General features: G+C 47.2%; 1 protein-coding gene across 1 annotated transcript in view; it reads right to left on the minus strand.

Moving 5' to 3' along the window:
* The window catches only part of camta1a (calmodulin binding transcription activator 1a), a 43531-nt gene that overhangs the window by 7408 nt on the left and 21189 nt on the right, over window positions 1-14934 (minus strand). Inside the window, exons 7-12 of the mRNA XM_041231336.1 lie at window positions 3872-4017; window positions 3262-3458; window positions 3062-3140; window positions 2707-2906; window positions 2198-2386; window positions 1407-1866 (exon numbers count right to left, since the gene is read on the minus strand). Coding sequence (XP_041087270.1) covers window positions 1407-1866; window positions 2198-2386; window positions 2707-2906; window positions 3062-3140; window positions 3262-3458; window positions 3872-4017 — 1271 coding nt within the window. The remainder of the gene's footprint in view (window positions 1-1406; window positions 1867-2197; window positions 2387-2706; window positions 2907-3061; window positions 3141-3261; window positions 3459-3871; window positions 4018-14934) is intronic.

The following is a 14934-nucleotide window of genomic DNA, read 5'->3' on the forward strand; positions in this document are numbered from 1 at the left end:
CAGGGAGTCAGAGAGACAGAGAGTCAGAGAGACTGAGAGTCAGAGAGACAGACACACAGAGAGTCAGACAGACAGGGAGTCAGAGAGACTGAGAGTCAGAGAGTCAGAGACAGACACACAGACAGTCAGACAGACAGGGAGTCGACGAGACTGAGAGTCAGACAGACAGACACACAGAGAGTCAGTGAGACAGGGAGTCAGAGAGACTGAGAGTCAGACACACAGGGAGTCAGAGAGACAGAGAGTCAGAGAGACAGAGAGTCAGAGAGACAGACACACAGAGAGTCAGACAGACAGGGAGTCAGAGAGACTGAGAGTCAGAGACAGAGAGACAGACAGACAGAGAGTCAGACAGACAGGGAGTCAGAGAGACAGAGAGTCAGAGAGACAGACACACAGAGAGTCAGACAGACAGGGAGTCAGAGAGACAGAGAGTCAGACAGACAGAGAGTCAGAGAGACAGGGAGTCAGACAGACAGGGAGTCAGAGAGACTGAGAGTCAGAGAGACAGAGAGTCAGACAGACAGAGAGTCAGACAGACAGGGAGTCAGACAGACAGGGAGTCAGAGAGACAGGGAGTCAGAGAGACAGGGAGTCAGAGAGACAGAGAGTCAGACAGACAGAGAGTCAGAGAGACAGGGAGTCAGAGAGACAGGGAGTCAGAGAGACAGATCCTGAATGGCAGGATCCTGCATGTGCACTGTGCTGCAGCAGCAAATGAAACACCTGCGTCTCTTACTATCTCAGAGGTCCGGCAGCAACAATTTATCTTACAGGCAGGATATCACTGATGAGATCAAATATTTACTGCACCCTGCACAAGTCAATACTCTAAATCCTGTTACGTTACTGCATTGCCACTCCTGCAAGCTACAGGCAGGGGAAGCCGAGTCATGTTTCACTTGTAGTTTCTCTCCCTCTCTCCCTGCTCAGTGTGACAGAGATAAATCGCCAGTGGCTCTGCCAGCTCTTCCTTGCCTCCGCGTGAATCGATCAGTCTCGCTCTCTCGGAGTTCATTATCTTACTGTTTTAACAGCAAAGTCCCTTTGTCAGCCTGGGGTTCAGCAGCACAACCTGTGAGGGTTATCGGGTTGATGGGGCTAATTTACCGGTCCACATGAAACGAGTGAAGAAACGGCTGCTTGGGTCTGCGTGGATCGCTGCTCTCCACAGAGTCTTTAAGAAAAGCAGCGACCGTCACAAACCCAGCAGCTGCTTCTGCACTCACTGCAGTGGGATGCTTGCATACAAAGAGCCCTATATTAATGAAATGAATGGTACAATCAGGCTGGTCAACACCAAGTACACTCCCCTGATTGTCAGACTGTGGACAGCTCAATCTGAATAATCAAATAATCGATTTGTGCAGCATTACAGCCCAGCCCAGCCCAGCCCAGCCCAGCACCTGCAGGTCGTCCATGTGCGTCAGGCAGTCCTCGTTCTCCAGGTTCTCCCGATAGGACAGCAGCTCCGAGTCCACCATCTCCCTTTCCGCCATCATCAACACGTTGATGGGCTCTCGCTGACGCAGGCGGCCCGCCAGCTTCTCACTCCCCTGACCGCTCCCTCCCCCCGCCCCTCCTCCTCCTCCTCCTGCTCCCCCTCCCTTCCTCCCCGCTCCACCGTGGCTGTAGAAGTCCTTGGCGCTCCAGTTCATGCCGCTGCTGGAGTTAGTAGAGTTGTTGCCGTCGCTGCCCCCCAGGCTGTGTCTGCGGAGCTGGTGCTGCTCCAGGCTCAGAGGCACGGACATGGCCTTGTCGGGTCGGGGCTGGAACAGCTCAGGGTTGGGTTTGTGTTTCTTGGCTAGGGGAAGATCGCGCTGGCACTCAGTGCTGTAGTAGCTGGAAGGCTCGGACCTGGGTCTTCTTGCATTAAAATATGCACATATAATATACATACATATATATATATATATATATATATATAGAGAGGAGAGAGAGAGAGAGAGAGAGAGAGAGAGAGAGAGAGAGAGAGAGAGAGAGAGAGAAAGAGAGAGATTTTACAAAAGTTCTCATTGGTTAAAAAAAAAAACGAGAAGCCAGGGTTGCAAATAGGACTCCCCATTGCAGAGCAGTTTGATCCATTCCTGGTTTTTATAAGACACACCGGAGCTCGTTACCTGTATGAGGCTGATCAAGCTCATAGTAAAACCTGGAATGGGTGAAACTGTTATGTTTTATTTCCATCACTGGAAACACAGCAGATGTTGATAAAACCCCAGCAAGCTTGATTTCTTTACTGCGAGTGGTGCTGGACGGACCTGGGTTGGGATTGCTCGCGCTCCCTTTTTGGGTCTCCGAGGCCGTGACGGCGCCGGCACCAGCGCTGCTCCATGACGACATCCAGCTCTCATCCGCAGCCTCGGAGCCGGGGGAGAAGTGCATCCTGGGGGAGAGAGGAGGAGGCGGCGGAGGGCAAGTTTAAAACTGCACCGTACCACAGCGTTCTTCTTTATGTACAAGAGAAAAACATACGTTACCAGAAAAATAGCTCTTAACAGCCCTTTTAACAGCCCCTCAGTTCACAGCTGCTAACTCTGCTCATACAACACGGATCAGGGTTGGGGTTGGCATTGGGTTTGGGGCTGGGGTTGGGGTTGGGTTGGGGCTGGGGTTGGGGTTAGGGCTGGGGTTGGGGTTTTCCCATTGGGGTTGGAGACAGTACAGTATAATTGAATTGAGTAAGTGTATTCTTGGAGGATGTACCTGGGGGCTGGGGGCAGGTGCGGGGTCTGTTGCTCTTCTCTCTGCAGCTGCTCCAGGCACTCAGCCAGCTTGGTGTGCCCACGCGAGCGAGCGATGGACAGGGGCAGCCGGCCCAGCGAGTCCGGGATCGACAGGGCCCGCCGGTCCCACTTATACAGAACCACTGCTGCCTCCAAGTGACCGAGAGCACACGCCCACATCTGAAACAGGGAGAGCGAGGGGTGAGGCAGCACACCTGGGTCACCTCTCAAACTGCTAGAAGAGTGCCTTAAAATCGTTAACAACCATTGTAAACATCTGTGCACTTGGCCGCAACAGAGAGTTTGGCGTATCTATACAGGTGATCTGTTCTTACCAGGGGGGTGCAGGAGAAGTGATCCACGTTCAAGGGGTCGACCTCCAGCTCCAAATCGATGCTGTCAGCGTGCTTTGTGCTGGGGAAGGGGGGGGGGGGGGGGGAAGAAGCATACGTTACACAGAGACTAACCCTCCCAGCTCTCTCCAACACAAAGTTTACCACGTTAGTGGGGCGTGAGCCGCTTGCCAGCCCCTTACCGCCACTTGATGAGTGTCTGGATGAGCGTGCCGTAGCCCTGCGCGGCCGCCAGGTGCAGCAGAGTCATGCCTCGGAAGGTCTTGGAGTGGATCAGGTGTTTGGATTTGGCCCAGCAAGTCCGACCCATCATCTTCTCACACACCACCACCACTCGGCTCTCGAAGGAGGTGCCAGCCTGGCCAGGGCCCGACACGCACTGCAACACAGAGCAACACCTTGATATAGATAGATAGATAGATAGATAGATAGATAGATAGATAGATAGATAGATAGATAGATAGAGAGTACAGAGAACAAGCAACACAAAGTAACACCTTGATATAGATAGAGCTAGATAGATAGAGTATAGAGAACAAGTAACACAGAGCAACTCTTATATATAGCACAGGGAATTCAAAAACAGCAAACAGCTCTCTATCCAAAGAGAATCAGGACCCGACAGGGCACTGACCAGTCCCTATAAATACTTAACGAAGAAGAAGAGTAATTGATAAACTCACTATTCAACTCACTTTCGCAGAGTCTGAGCAGCCAGATCTCAGTCCGCACTGATAAGAGACACCCCTAAATTAATTTACAGTGCAGTGGGAGTGTGGCAGCTTGTCGTACCTGTGCCTGGCTGGTGTTGCCCCCAGCACCCCCTCCTCCTCCCCCGGCCGGACCTCCTGCCCCCTGCTGGTGAGGACTGCTCATCTCAGCCATCCTGCGTTCCATTTGCTCCAGTCTCTCCAGAATCGACATCCTGAACTGGTTATCTGAAACACACGCACACACACACACAGACACACACACACAGACACAGTGTTAGTAGGAACCTACAGGATGAGGGAACAGCGGAGCTGCGTGAACCGATTACTCGATTATTGAGCTCTCCACAAGGGAGGGTCACTCATTGGTAGTGATTGGGATCATTTGCATTCACAGTGAAAACAAGCGAAGCAAACAGCTGCTTGCTTTTGTGTGGCTTGCTGTTCTCTGCAGAGTCTAAGAGAAGCAGCAATCGTTTCTTCACTGGTATCGGTGCCTTTAATTCTGACCCCTGTCGTCGAGATGAGAGGAGGTTAAAAGCTCTAGAGCCACACCTGCAGTGCAGTCAGACCCAGTTCTTTTGCACAGCGGTTAAGGGTTAAGGCACTCGCTACGGTGTGTGTTTGAGCGGGTTTGAACCCAGCCTCCACTGTTTTACAGCCTTACTTATGGAAACCACCTCAAAAAAAGCTGTCATTTTCACCACAAAGGTGTTTGGTTCAAGGTACAAAGCAGAAGAGATCCAACTTGATATCACATAATTCAGTCAGCTAGAGAAGAATCTAGACAAATTTCATCAAGAGCAACACAGGGATTGCAAATCCTGAAACACCTTGAAATCCACCTGACCACTTTCATCCTTGTCCCATTCAGCCAGGGGGGGGCTTTCTTCTTACTTTATTATGAAGCTTTGTTACTTTATTATTAGCTCCGCCAGGGCACAGCACAAGCAGCCGAGCTCAGCAGCATTTCGATCCGTTAAAACAGATCCTACGGAGTTCTGCAAGTCTGTCAGCTTTGGAATAACACACATGTGTTTGTTTTATCACTGGATGTGAATACCATGGGCAAGTAAGAAATTCCATTTACAGTGTATTTGAAGAAAATGGATGTTTTTTATTCTTTGTGCTGCTGTAGGTAGGTTTGGACCCCCCCCATACCCGCTACCACCATCACTGTGGCTACAAAAACAAAACTCAGAATTCAATACACACACACAAAAACAGAAACTAGCAGAAAGACACATTTCATCAGACACATGGGCAAAAATACAAATACCAGCACAGAAACAGATAGATTGACAGACAGACAGACAGACAGGCAGACCTCTGCTCAACACACACGCACACACGCACACGCACACACACGCACACACACGCACACACACACCCTTGCTGTGTTACTCTGCTACACAAAGGGCCGGTCTGACTCTGCTGTCTGCCTTGTTGTTTTTTCCTGGGGTGATGGAGGAAGGGCCGGTCTGACTCTGCTGTCTGCCTTGTTGTTTTTTCCTGGGGTGATGGAGGAAGGGCCGGTCTGACTCTGCTGTCTGCCTTGTTGTTTTTTCCTGGGGTGATGGAGGAAGGGCCGGTCTGACTCTGCTGTCTGCCTTGTTGTTTTTTCCTGGGGTGATGGAGGAAGGGCCGGTCTGACTCTGCTGTCTGCCTTGTTGTTTTTTCCTGGGGTGATGGAGGAACACAAGCCTACTGCAACAAGTCAGACTGCATCCCTCTATCTCCAGTAGGTATTAGTCTGTTGCCATAGCAACCTGCTCCTCAGTGGTATCCTGGCAACGGGAGTATGTGTGTGTGTGGGGAGGAGGGCTTCAGTGACTGCTGCTCAGCTCTTACTGATGCACAGGGAATGGCAAACAACAGACCGTGACAGAAGGCAAACAGCAGACATTTAGTGTGTGTGATAAATGAGATGTGTGTTGGGAATGGCAGTTTGATTGTGCTGTATATAAACCCTCTGCACTGGTTTAGCGCGGATTCCTTTAAGGGTTCCAGTCTCTTAAACCAGTTAAAACTCTGCTCAGTTTAAAATCACAGCAGTACCCCCCCCCCCCCTCCCCATGCTTCTACTCTGCATTTAGTTTACCCTGGTTTGCTGTGTTATTTTTGTAATATGCTTTGCCGCACCTCTCAGTGCTTTACTACCCTTACATATGCTTTGCCATGCTCTCACTGTGCTTTATTACTATGGGGACGTTTATAAGGGAGTCATATGCGCAGGTTGTGGCTGTGAACACTTTAGTCCAGATTCTCAAAACTATTTACCCTAAATTTGCATTAGCCCAATATTTTCAGAAATAAAACGCACACAATAAAATGAACTAGAATCAAACAACTCGGCCATTTCATTTAAAATAGTCGTAGCCTCTCCTTACAGAAAAATAAATAAGCTGCTAGCGATTCGGATTATATTTCAGAATCAACTCTCTTGCGGTGAAAAAAAAAAACAACCTTTTTAACACATTTAGACTTTAATTTAGTCCGAAAACTTCTCCGTGCCTCTGAAAAGCAAACAAAGCCCGGGTATCGCAAATCTAGAGTAAGTGACCCTGTATTAGATTAGACATGTCTTTGTGTCAGGCGGGGCTGCAGCGTGCAATGCTACTGTAAGTGTGTCAGGGAGTGTGTGTGTGTGTGTGTGTGTGTGTGTGTGTGAGTGTGAGAGAGTGGAGAGGGAGAGGGTGCTGGGCAGCAGCAGCAGCAGCAGCTCTGACATGTCTTTGTGTGTGTGTGTGTGTGTGTGTGTGTGTGTGAGAGAGGGAGAGGGAGAGGGTGCTGGGCAGCAGCTCTGACATGTCTTTGTGTCAGGCGGGGCTGCAGTGTGCAATGCTACTGTAAGTGCTCAGGGAGTGTGTGTGTGTCTGAGAGGTGTGTGTGATGAGAGGGAGAGGGTGAGGGAGAGGGAGAGGGAGAAGGTGCTGGGCAGCAGCTCTGACATGTCTTTGTGTCAGGCGGGGCTGCAGTGTGCAATGCTACTGTAAGTGTGTCAGGGAGTGTGTGTGTGTGTGTGTGTGTGGTGTGTGTGTCGAGGCTCCCTGAGAGGCCCTCTCCAGGGTGCTGGGCAGCAGCTCGCGACATGTCTTTGTGTCCGGCCGGGGCTGCTCATCCACATCTACTGTAAGTGTCTGGATCTCCCTCTCTTGTGGTGTAACCCGTTCGAGGGAAGGGAGTGGGAGCAGCAGCAGCTCTGACATGTCTTTTGTGAGGCGGGGCTGCAGTGTGCAGCGTACTGTAAGTGAGTCATGTTATTACTTTAAATTTGTGAGTGAGAGAGAAACTCTGAGCTCCCTGAGAGGGTGCTGGGCAGCAGCTACTGACGTCTTTGTGTCAGGCGGGCTGCAGTGTGCAACACTACTCACAGTGTGTCAGGGACTGGAGTGTGTGTGTGTGTGTGTGTGTGTGTGTGTGTGTGTGTGTGTGTGTGAGAGAGAGGGAGAGGGAGAGGGTGCTGGGCAGCAGCTCTGACATGTCTTTGTGTCAGGCGGGGCTGCAGTGTGCAATGCTACTGTAAGTGTGTCAGGGAGTGTGTGTGTGTTGTGTGTGTGTGAGAGAGAGGGAGAGGGAGAGGGAGAGGGAGAGGGTGCTGGCAGCGCACAGCAGCAGCAGCAGTCTCTGACATGTCTATGTTCACAATGCTGCAGTGGTGCTGCAGTTTGGCCGATGATGTCATCCCACCTGCTGCTCTCGCTCTCTCCTAACCAGCTTCTCATCTCTCCTCAGCCTCTCCTCCTTAAAAACCATCATCCAGACTTCTCGAACGGACCTGCTCTTACGTGCGCGTACACTGCAGAGAGAGAGAGAGACAGAGAGAGAGAGGGAGAGAGGGACGGGGTGGGTGAGTGGGGTGGGGTAGAGCACAGCGCTACACAATAACACTGTGACATCACATCTCTGGTTTGGGATCTCTATTGTTTAAATAATGAAGATTTGCAGTAAACAGCTTTGAGAATCCAGCCCAATCCCCTTAAAAACAGATTCCAAACCTCCAGGCCGACCTGTTCTCTGATTGGGGTATAATCAGAAAAACTCTGGAGTGTATAGACTTTTTTTTTTTTTTTTTACACGTTTGCAATAGGAAACGAGGACGCTCTGTGCATTCGCATGTGTGTGAGTGAACTTGTAGATGGGTCTGGATAGTAATGCTGTTGAAGCCGACACCCTGGGATCCTTCAAGAAGCTGCTTGATGAGATTCTGGGATCAATAAGCTGCTAACAACCAAACGAGCAAGATGGGCCGAATGGCCTCCTGTCGTTTGTAAACTTTCTCATGTTCTTCTGTAATCTTCAGTTCATTCTGCAGCCTGAAACGCGGTTTCATTTAGATTAATCAGCCAGGCGGGTGGGAAGAAGCAGTTTTTCTGATCTCTGTTTTGGGTCTGGCTCAGTGTTATTATTCACGCTATTATTATTAATGCCAGTAACCCCCAGGTGCACAATCACAGGCAGTCAACGCCTCCCCGCTCCCCACCTAAGTATTCTACAGTATTGTATTTCATGCTGGTTAAACCTGGCTACTCACTGACTTTTTAAATTATTATTTTGAGACTGAAGCGTTTCACACAGGGATGTCGGTAAGATGCCCGTTGCATAGCAGTCCAATCCATTCCCGGTTTTCCTACGAGTTCAATAAGACACGCCCGAGCTTGTTACCAGTACACACTGTGGCTAATCAGCCTCTTATTAAACTCTGGAACGTGTGAAACCGCTGTGCAACAGCAGTCTTACTTCCAAACCCTGCAGTTGACAGCAGGCTGTTGCGTTGCTAGTGTCGTGGTATTTGATCAAGCGTTTTTTTCAAAACCTAGGAGACGTAACACAGTTTGCATGGGAGACTCAAATGGTATTCAAAACCAGTCTAGCACAGAAACTGTAAAAAAAAAAAAATACTTTTTTAAATAAAAATACGTAAAGGCTTATATATGAAAAGAAAGTGGAATTTTCTGTTTAATGGCTGGTGCTAATGTCGGCCAGGATGGATAATTAGGGTTAATGATTGCATGCTGGCTCCCTGCAGCAGTGTCTAGGACTGGATGACAGCTGCTTTTCTGTGAATGGCAAGGCATTGAATAACAGCCTGTGGATCACAACTAGGACCACACCTGAAGGATCTCCGGGATCCAGAGACAGGGGTGTAAAAGCTGATTCTGTGTATTGATTTGAAAGCTACAATCCTTTGGGTTTTTTTTGTGTGTGTGTGTGTGTAATTTATAATAATAAGGTAATACACCGGGGTGTAAGATGTCTCTTATTGTTGTCATCCAGATCAGGCTTTGGGTTCACCCAGTCTGTGTGAAACGCTTTCTGCTCTCATAACAGACACCTTACATAAGACTTAAAAAAAAAAAAAAAGAGAGTGCTCCCAGGAGCTGCTATGTTAAAAATGCCTTGTTGTTTTTTTAACTTCAGAACTTGCGTCCTCTATGCACAGGATAATGAGATGCTCTGGAATTGCGTTTTCGTCCTAAAATTGTAGTTGATGCTTGACTTTGCCCGTAGCTGTACACTACATCAGTGTGACTGCCTCGTAGCGTCACAGTAAACACTGGCTGCGAGCCAGAGACGCTGGCACTGGGTGGGGCAGTCACTTCATTACACCCTGGTAAGAGAGGAATGAGGCAGCACCGGGCTCTTTAAGGAGAGCCGTGACTGGTATTGTTTGAAGAAGTGGCAGAGGGAGCAGGATCAGTAGTTTCAACGCTCCCCTGTTTTTAAACTGGACTCCTAAGGTCCTGGAACAGTATGGGGTACTGCAATACGAAGGTGCAGTTCCTCATATGTAAAAGAAGTTGAAAATATTATATTCATCTGTGTTTAGTGTTAAAATATGAACACTGATTTGATTTTCTTCTTTATTTGTTTGCAGACGGCCTCCGTTTCAAAGCGGCCGCGGCTTTGCTTAACTGAGCTTCTGAAGCCCCAACTAATACCTGCCAGCGGCGGGGAGGGAAATGAACACAAACAAACACCTGCTGATGGGAACCGCAGGGACGGAGATAAGACTCCTACCACATAGCAGCTTCACCCATTCCAGGTTTTACTATGAGCTCGATTAGCCACAGTGTTTAGGAAACAAGCACAGGTGTGTCTTATTAACCTCAGTAAAACCAGGAATGGATCAAATTGCTATGCAAACGGAGTCTTATTGCCATCCCTGCGATGATGCATTATGTCATCCATAACCTCCTGCTGCTGCGGGTGTCAATCCTGCTTAGCGCTGGTTAAGAATGAACTAAGAGACTTTCACAGTATCTCACTCTGGTACTGCACAGTGACCTTACACGGCCAGCATGAGAAAATCCAACTACTGTATCACCAGACCCACCTTGTGCCTGCCCTCGGCCAGCACGGCAAAATCCTGCCAGCACTGTGCAACACTTCATAGTGTTTTTCATGAGCTTGTGTCAGCGGAAACCAACAGCAGTCGAAGATCAAACTTTATTTAATCCCTCAGCTTCTTAAACAGTCTTTCAATAACCTGTGAGTTGAACGCCGTGTGAACAGGACAACGTTGTGACTTCTCTTCCTCTCAGTCACTACGCACACAAAGTGGTTTAAAAGCCCTGTTCAGATCACACGCAAGCCATTCTGGAGTTAGTTCTACTGTGCTGTATAAGACTCTCAGACAGCAGCCTGTGGACTGATAAACTTTAACATGAAGACGTCATGTTAATTAAACTAGACTGGGGGGAAAGGGAAAGGGGTCAGCTAGGTTAACTGGAATATATTGTGCCAGGAAGAAAAGAGGCAATCAGGCAGCGGCAGGCTGAAAATATGTCTGAAGTCGTGCCCTAATTAATAAAAAAAAAAAAAAAAAAAAAAAAAACAGAAACGCATCCAGCACTGATTTCTAAATACCTTGCTGCGTTCATTTTAGCACCAAGACAAACATCATTTAACACTTTCTAGTCCACATGTGTGTCATTGAATTTAGTATAATTCTGAATCATTTAACACCTGAAATGCCAGCTCTACAAATGGTTTTAAAAAGAAATACGTTTTCGACTAAGCACGCAGGATATGGATTTTTTTTTTTTTTACAAACCCTACCAGATTAATAAAGGAGTGGGGAATATTTGCAAGCAAAGAAGTGTGTTTTGTATGTGCATTCACAAGTTGCAGAATGGATCAGGCACAAAGTCTGAATTGAGCCGGGTTGATTTGACAACGTGCATACGCCTTCGTAATGTTGGCTGAATGAAGCATGCTCCCTTACAGATTGTTTTGACATCGCGTCGCCTCAAAACAGTGCCCATACAAACAGAGCACACGTTGTCTTGATTTTCTGTATAGGGCCTTTTAGTTTTGGTTCCTGTTTGTTTGTGTGTTTCTTGTGCATGCAAGTGCTCCTCACAGTGAAGCTGTAGGAACTCTGTTTATGCGGTTGCTGGTTTTCCGTCCTGTAATTGAATCATCTCTGCTTCTTGCTTTCCTTTAATGGCAGTGAGGTTACATCTGTGCCCACTGGCTGAATGAGTTCACCCTCATGCTGACCAGGCAGAGCCATGCTAGCTGCAGCTCCTGAGAGCGATCAGGCTTGGGTCTGCTCAGAACTGGGACGAGATACATCCAGCAAGGCTTTCAAATAGGGTCAAGCTAGCAACAAGAAAACAAGCCTGTAATACATGACATCTACAACCTGATTTAAAACAACCCACACTGAATATAGCACTCTGTGACCCTTTTGAGAATGCACATGCGAGATGCACTGTTAGCCGCGTCCAGGGTACGAATACGAAGGATTCAACAAGTGACCCACAGGCAGAAAGCAACAGACCGAATGCATTTTCCAACATAACAGCACATTATCTTTCTATCAAAACCTTGCCTTGACAGACCAACACCAGGCGCAACATGAAACCTTAAAAGTAGCTTCGAGCATCTCTGTCTGCTTCGATTACTTTTCCATGAATGACTATCCGGGTTCTGGCTTCAGTCGCACTGTAGTGAATCAGCACCTCAGCCCATTGAACTGAATGGAGAGATGAAAGCTGGAAGGAAACCGCAATCCATCCGGTTCACATGACTTAGCATTCAACTAGAGAGCCAGCTCTGTATAGGAGAGGGAAGGACAGGTCATATGCTGGTATTATTAACACCTCGGTCGCTTGGAAGAGATCCATTGCAACACACACACATGACATTTTCATATTGTCTGTATGTCTGAGTGCAAAATGATCCACACTTAAATAATGGTCAACCACAGCACCAGTACACACACACACACACACCACGCCACCCACCCGCCCTAACCCCGGCGCAACCCCCAACCCCTCGGTCCGCAATGGAAGAGTCCATTGCAACACACCACACAACACACATATTGCTCTAACTGATTCTCTCTCTCTCTCTCTCTCTCTCTCTCTCTCTCTCTCTCTCTCCCCTCTCTCTCTCCTCTCTCTCTCTCTCTCTCTCTCTCTCTCTCTCTCTCTCTCTCTCTCTCTCTCTCTCTCTCACTCACTCACTCTCTCTCTCTGTCTCTCACTCATTCACTCACTCTGCACTTTGTCAGGAAAAGAGGTCAGCTGTGGGACTGCATGTGTGGACAGCAGAGTTTCGGGTTCCAGTCTGGCTCACATAGCTAGAAGTGAAAGGAGCTTCATGGTTCGCTTCTCAGTGCTGGGATGGTAATAAGACTCTCTGTTGTACAGCCCCATTCCACCCATTCCAGGATTTGCATGGGAGCTGGATCAGCCACTGTGTATAGGTGACAAGCTCAGGTGTGTCTTACTAAACTATGCAATGGGAGTCTTACTTCTTTGCACAGTTTGGCTCGAGAGCATCAGCTTGTCAGAACTGACTGTTCCGACAGCAGCACAGGTGTCGGGGCTATTGTAAAGCTGCCCCCTTAACTCTATGTTACCAGGGTTACGACCCCATGTGTCTTCTCTACACTAACCTCAGTCAGCATAAGCAGAATTCCTGCACTGTTAAGATGGTGTTACATTGAAACTCATCCACTGGGTTATATTTGTTAGACGTGTCCTAAAATGTCTTTTATTTTTAGTAATGAATGCAAATCTAATAATAATAATAATAATAATAATAATAATAATAATAATAATAATAATAATAATAATAATAATAAATTATGCATCAAACTGACTTCTTGCAAACAAACCGAAAGCAAGCCCGGCATCTACACGAGGTAACTGCAGAATTAACATTTCATCTTTATTGCCACTCATCAGCTGCTGTTTCATTTAATTATGCGTTTACGATGCTGAAGTCATTCACTTTTTTTTTGAGGGTGTAACACAACCACACACACACACAAACACACACACACACACACAAAAAGGGGGTTTAAATAAATCAATGTTCCCAGCTGAACCGGGTGGCAAGACTAATAAACCGTGATTTGAATTGTCACCGTGATCGCTTCGGTTTAGCATTGCGGGAGGCGTGGCGCTGTCCTGAGATCGATGGTGCTGAAACTAGCTGCAGGCGCGCATTACTACAGACCGCCGGCACCAGAGACACAACGCAGCCCGTCGCCAGACATCAAGCTGCAGCAATTTACAACCCCGATTCAAACAAAGAAATCCCGACTCTGCACAGCACTGTGTAACGGGTTACGCGCACAAGAGCCGTTTGGTAGTAGCGTTTATGGCAAATGTGTAACAGCCTTTGCGTGCATTATCAAACCACGACACAAAGTGATTTTGAATACGCTTGCATAGCATGAAAAATAGACACATCTGTAAAAACAATTACGTTGTATTTACTATTGAAGTTTTTTTCTTGTCCTAAATCACATCTACATGCACACAAACTGTTGTGCGGATTGAATCACATCTACATGCACACAAACTGTTGTGCGGATTGAATCACATCTACATGCACACAAACTGTTGTGCGGATTGAATCACATCTACATGCACACAAACTGTTGTGCGGATTGAATCACATCTACATGCACACAAACTGTTGTGCGGATTGAATCACATCTACATGCACACAAACTGTTGTGCGGATTGAATCACATCTACATGCACACAAACTGTTGTGCGGATTGAATCACATCTACATGCACACAAACTGTTGTGCGGATTGAATCACATCTACATGCACACAAACTGTTGTGCGGATTGAATCACATCTACATGCACACAAACTGTTGTGCGGATTGAATCACATCTACATGCACACAAACTGTTGTGCGGATTGAATCACATCTACATGCACACACTGTGTGCGGATTGAATCACATCTACATGCACACAAACTGTTGTGCGGATTGAATCACATCTACATGCACACAAACTGTTGTGCGGATTGAATCACATCTACATGCACACAAACTGTTGTGCGGATTGAATCACAACTACATGCACACAATCTGTTGTGCGGGTTTGGCAGGCGCAGTAACACTCGCAGCGAATAACAGGTAGTTGTGCGGATTGAATCACACTACATGCACACACTGTTGTGCGGATTGAATCACTCTACAACACCGACCCTGTGCGGATTGAATCACAGCTACAATGCACACAAACTGTTGTGCGGATTGAATCACATCTACATGCACACAAACTGTTGTGCGGATTGAATCACATCTACATGCACACAAACTGCTGTGCGGATTGAATCACATCTACATGCACACAAACTGCACATGTGCGTAAAAAAAAAAAAAAATTGAATCACATCTACATGCACACAAACTGTTGTGCGGATTTTTTTTGTTTGTTTGTTTGTTTGTTTTAAATACTACTGAAAAACAAGGTTTTAGGATGATTATCAAATGCAGCAAGGTTCAATTATTATTATTTTTAAATATAATATTAATAATCATAATAATAAAATCGGTATCAAAATCCAAACCCGATGTGGAGACTCCGCGAATTCTGCACAGCAGAGGTGCTGAACTCTGTCAAAGTACCGCTCGGTGTCAGGTGACTGGTTTTATTAACTTTAAAAACCCAGACACCAGTACACACTGGAGCTGACAACGTAACGACAGCTGAAATTCATTATTTACACAAAAATACATACATAGATAAAAAGAGCTGGTGTCAAATTAACTCCAAACTGCTCTTCAGACAAAAACATACACGAAATTAGGCGTGCACTGTTGAAACTCACTCTACTAACATATATACTAATGTGTGTGTGTGTGTGTGTGTGTGT

This window comes from Polyodon spathula, chromosome 28, assembly GCF_017654505.1.
Source record: "Polyodon spathula isolate WHYD16114869_AA chromosome 28, ASM1765450v1, whole genome shotgun sequence".
NCBI classification, from domain to species: Eukaryota; Metazoa; Chordata; class Actinopteri; order Acipenseriformes; family Polyodontidae; genus Polyodon; species Polyodon spathula.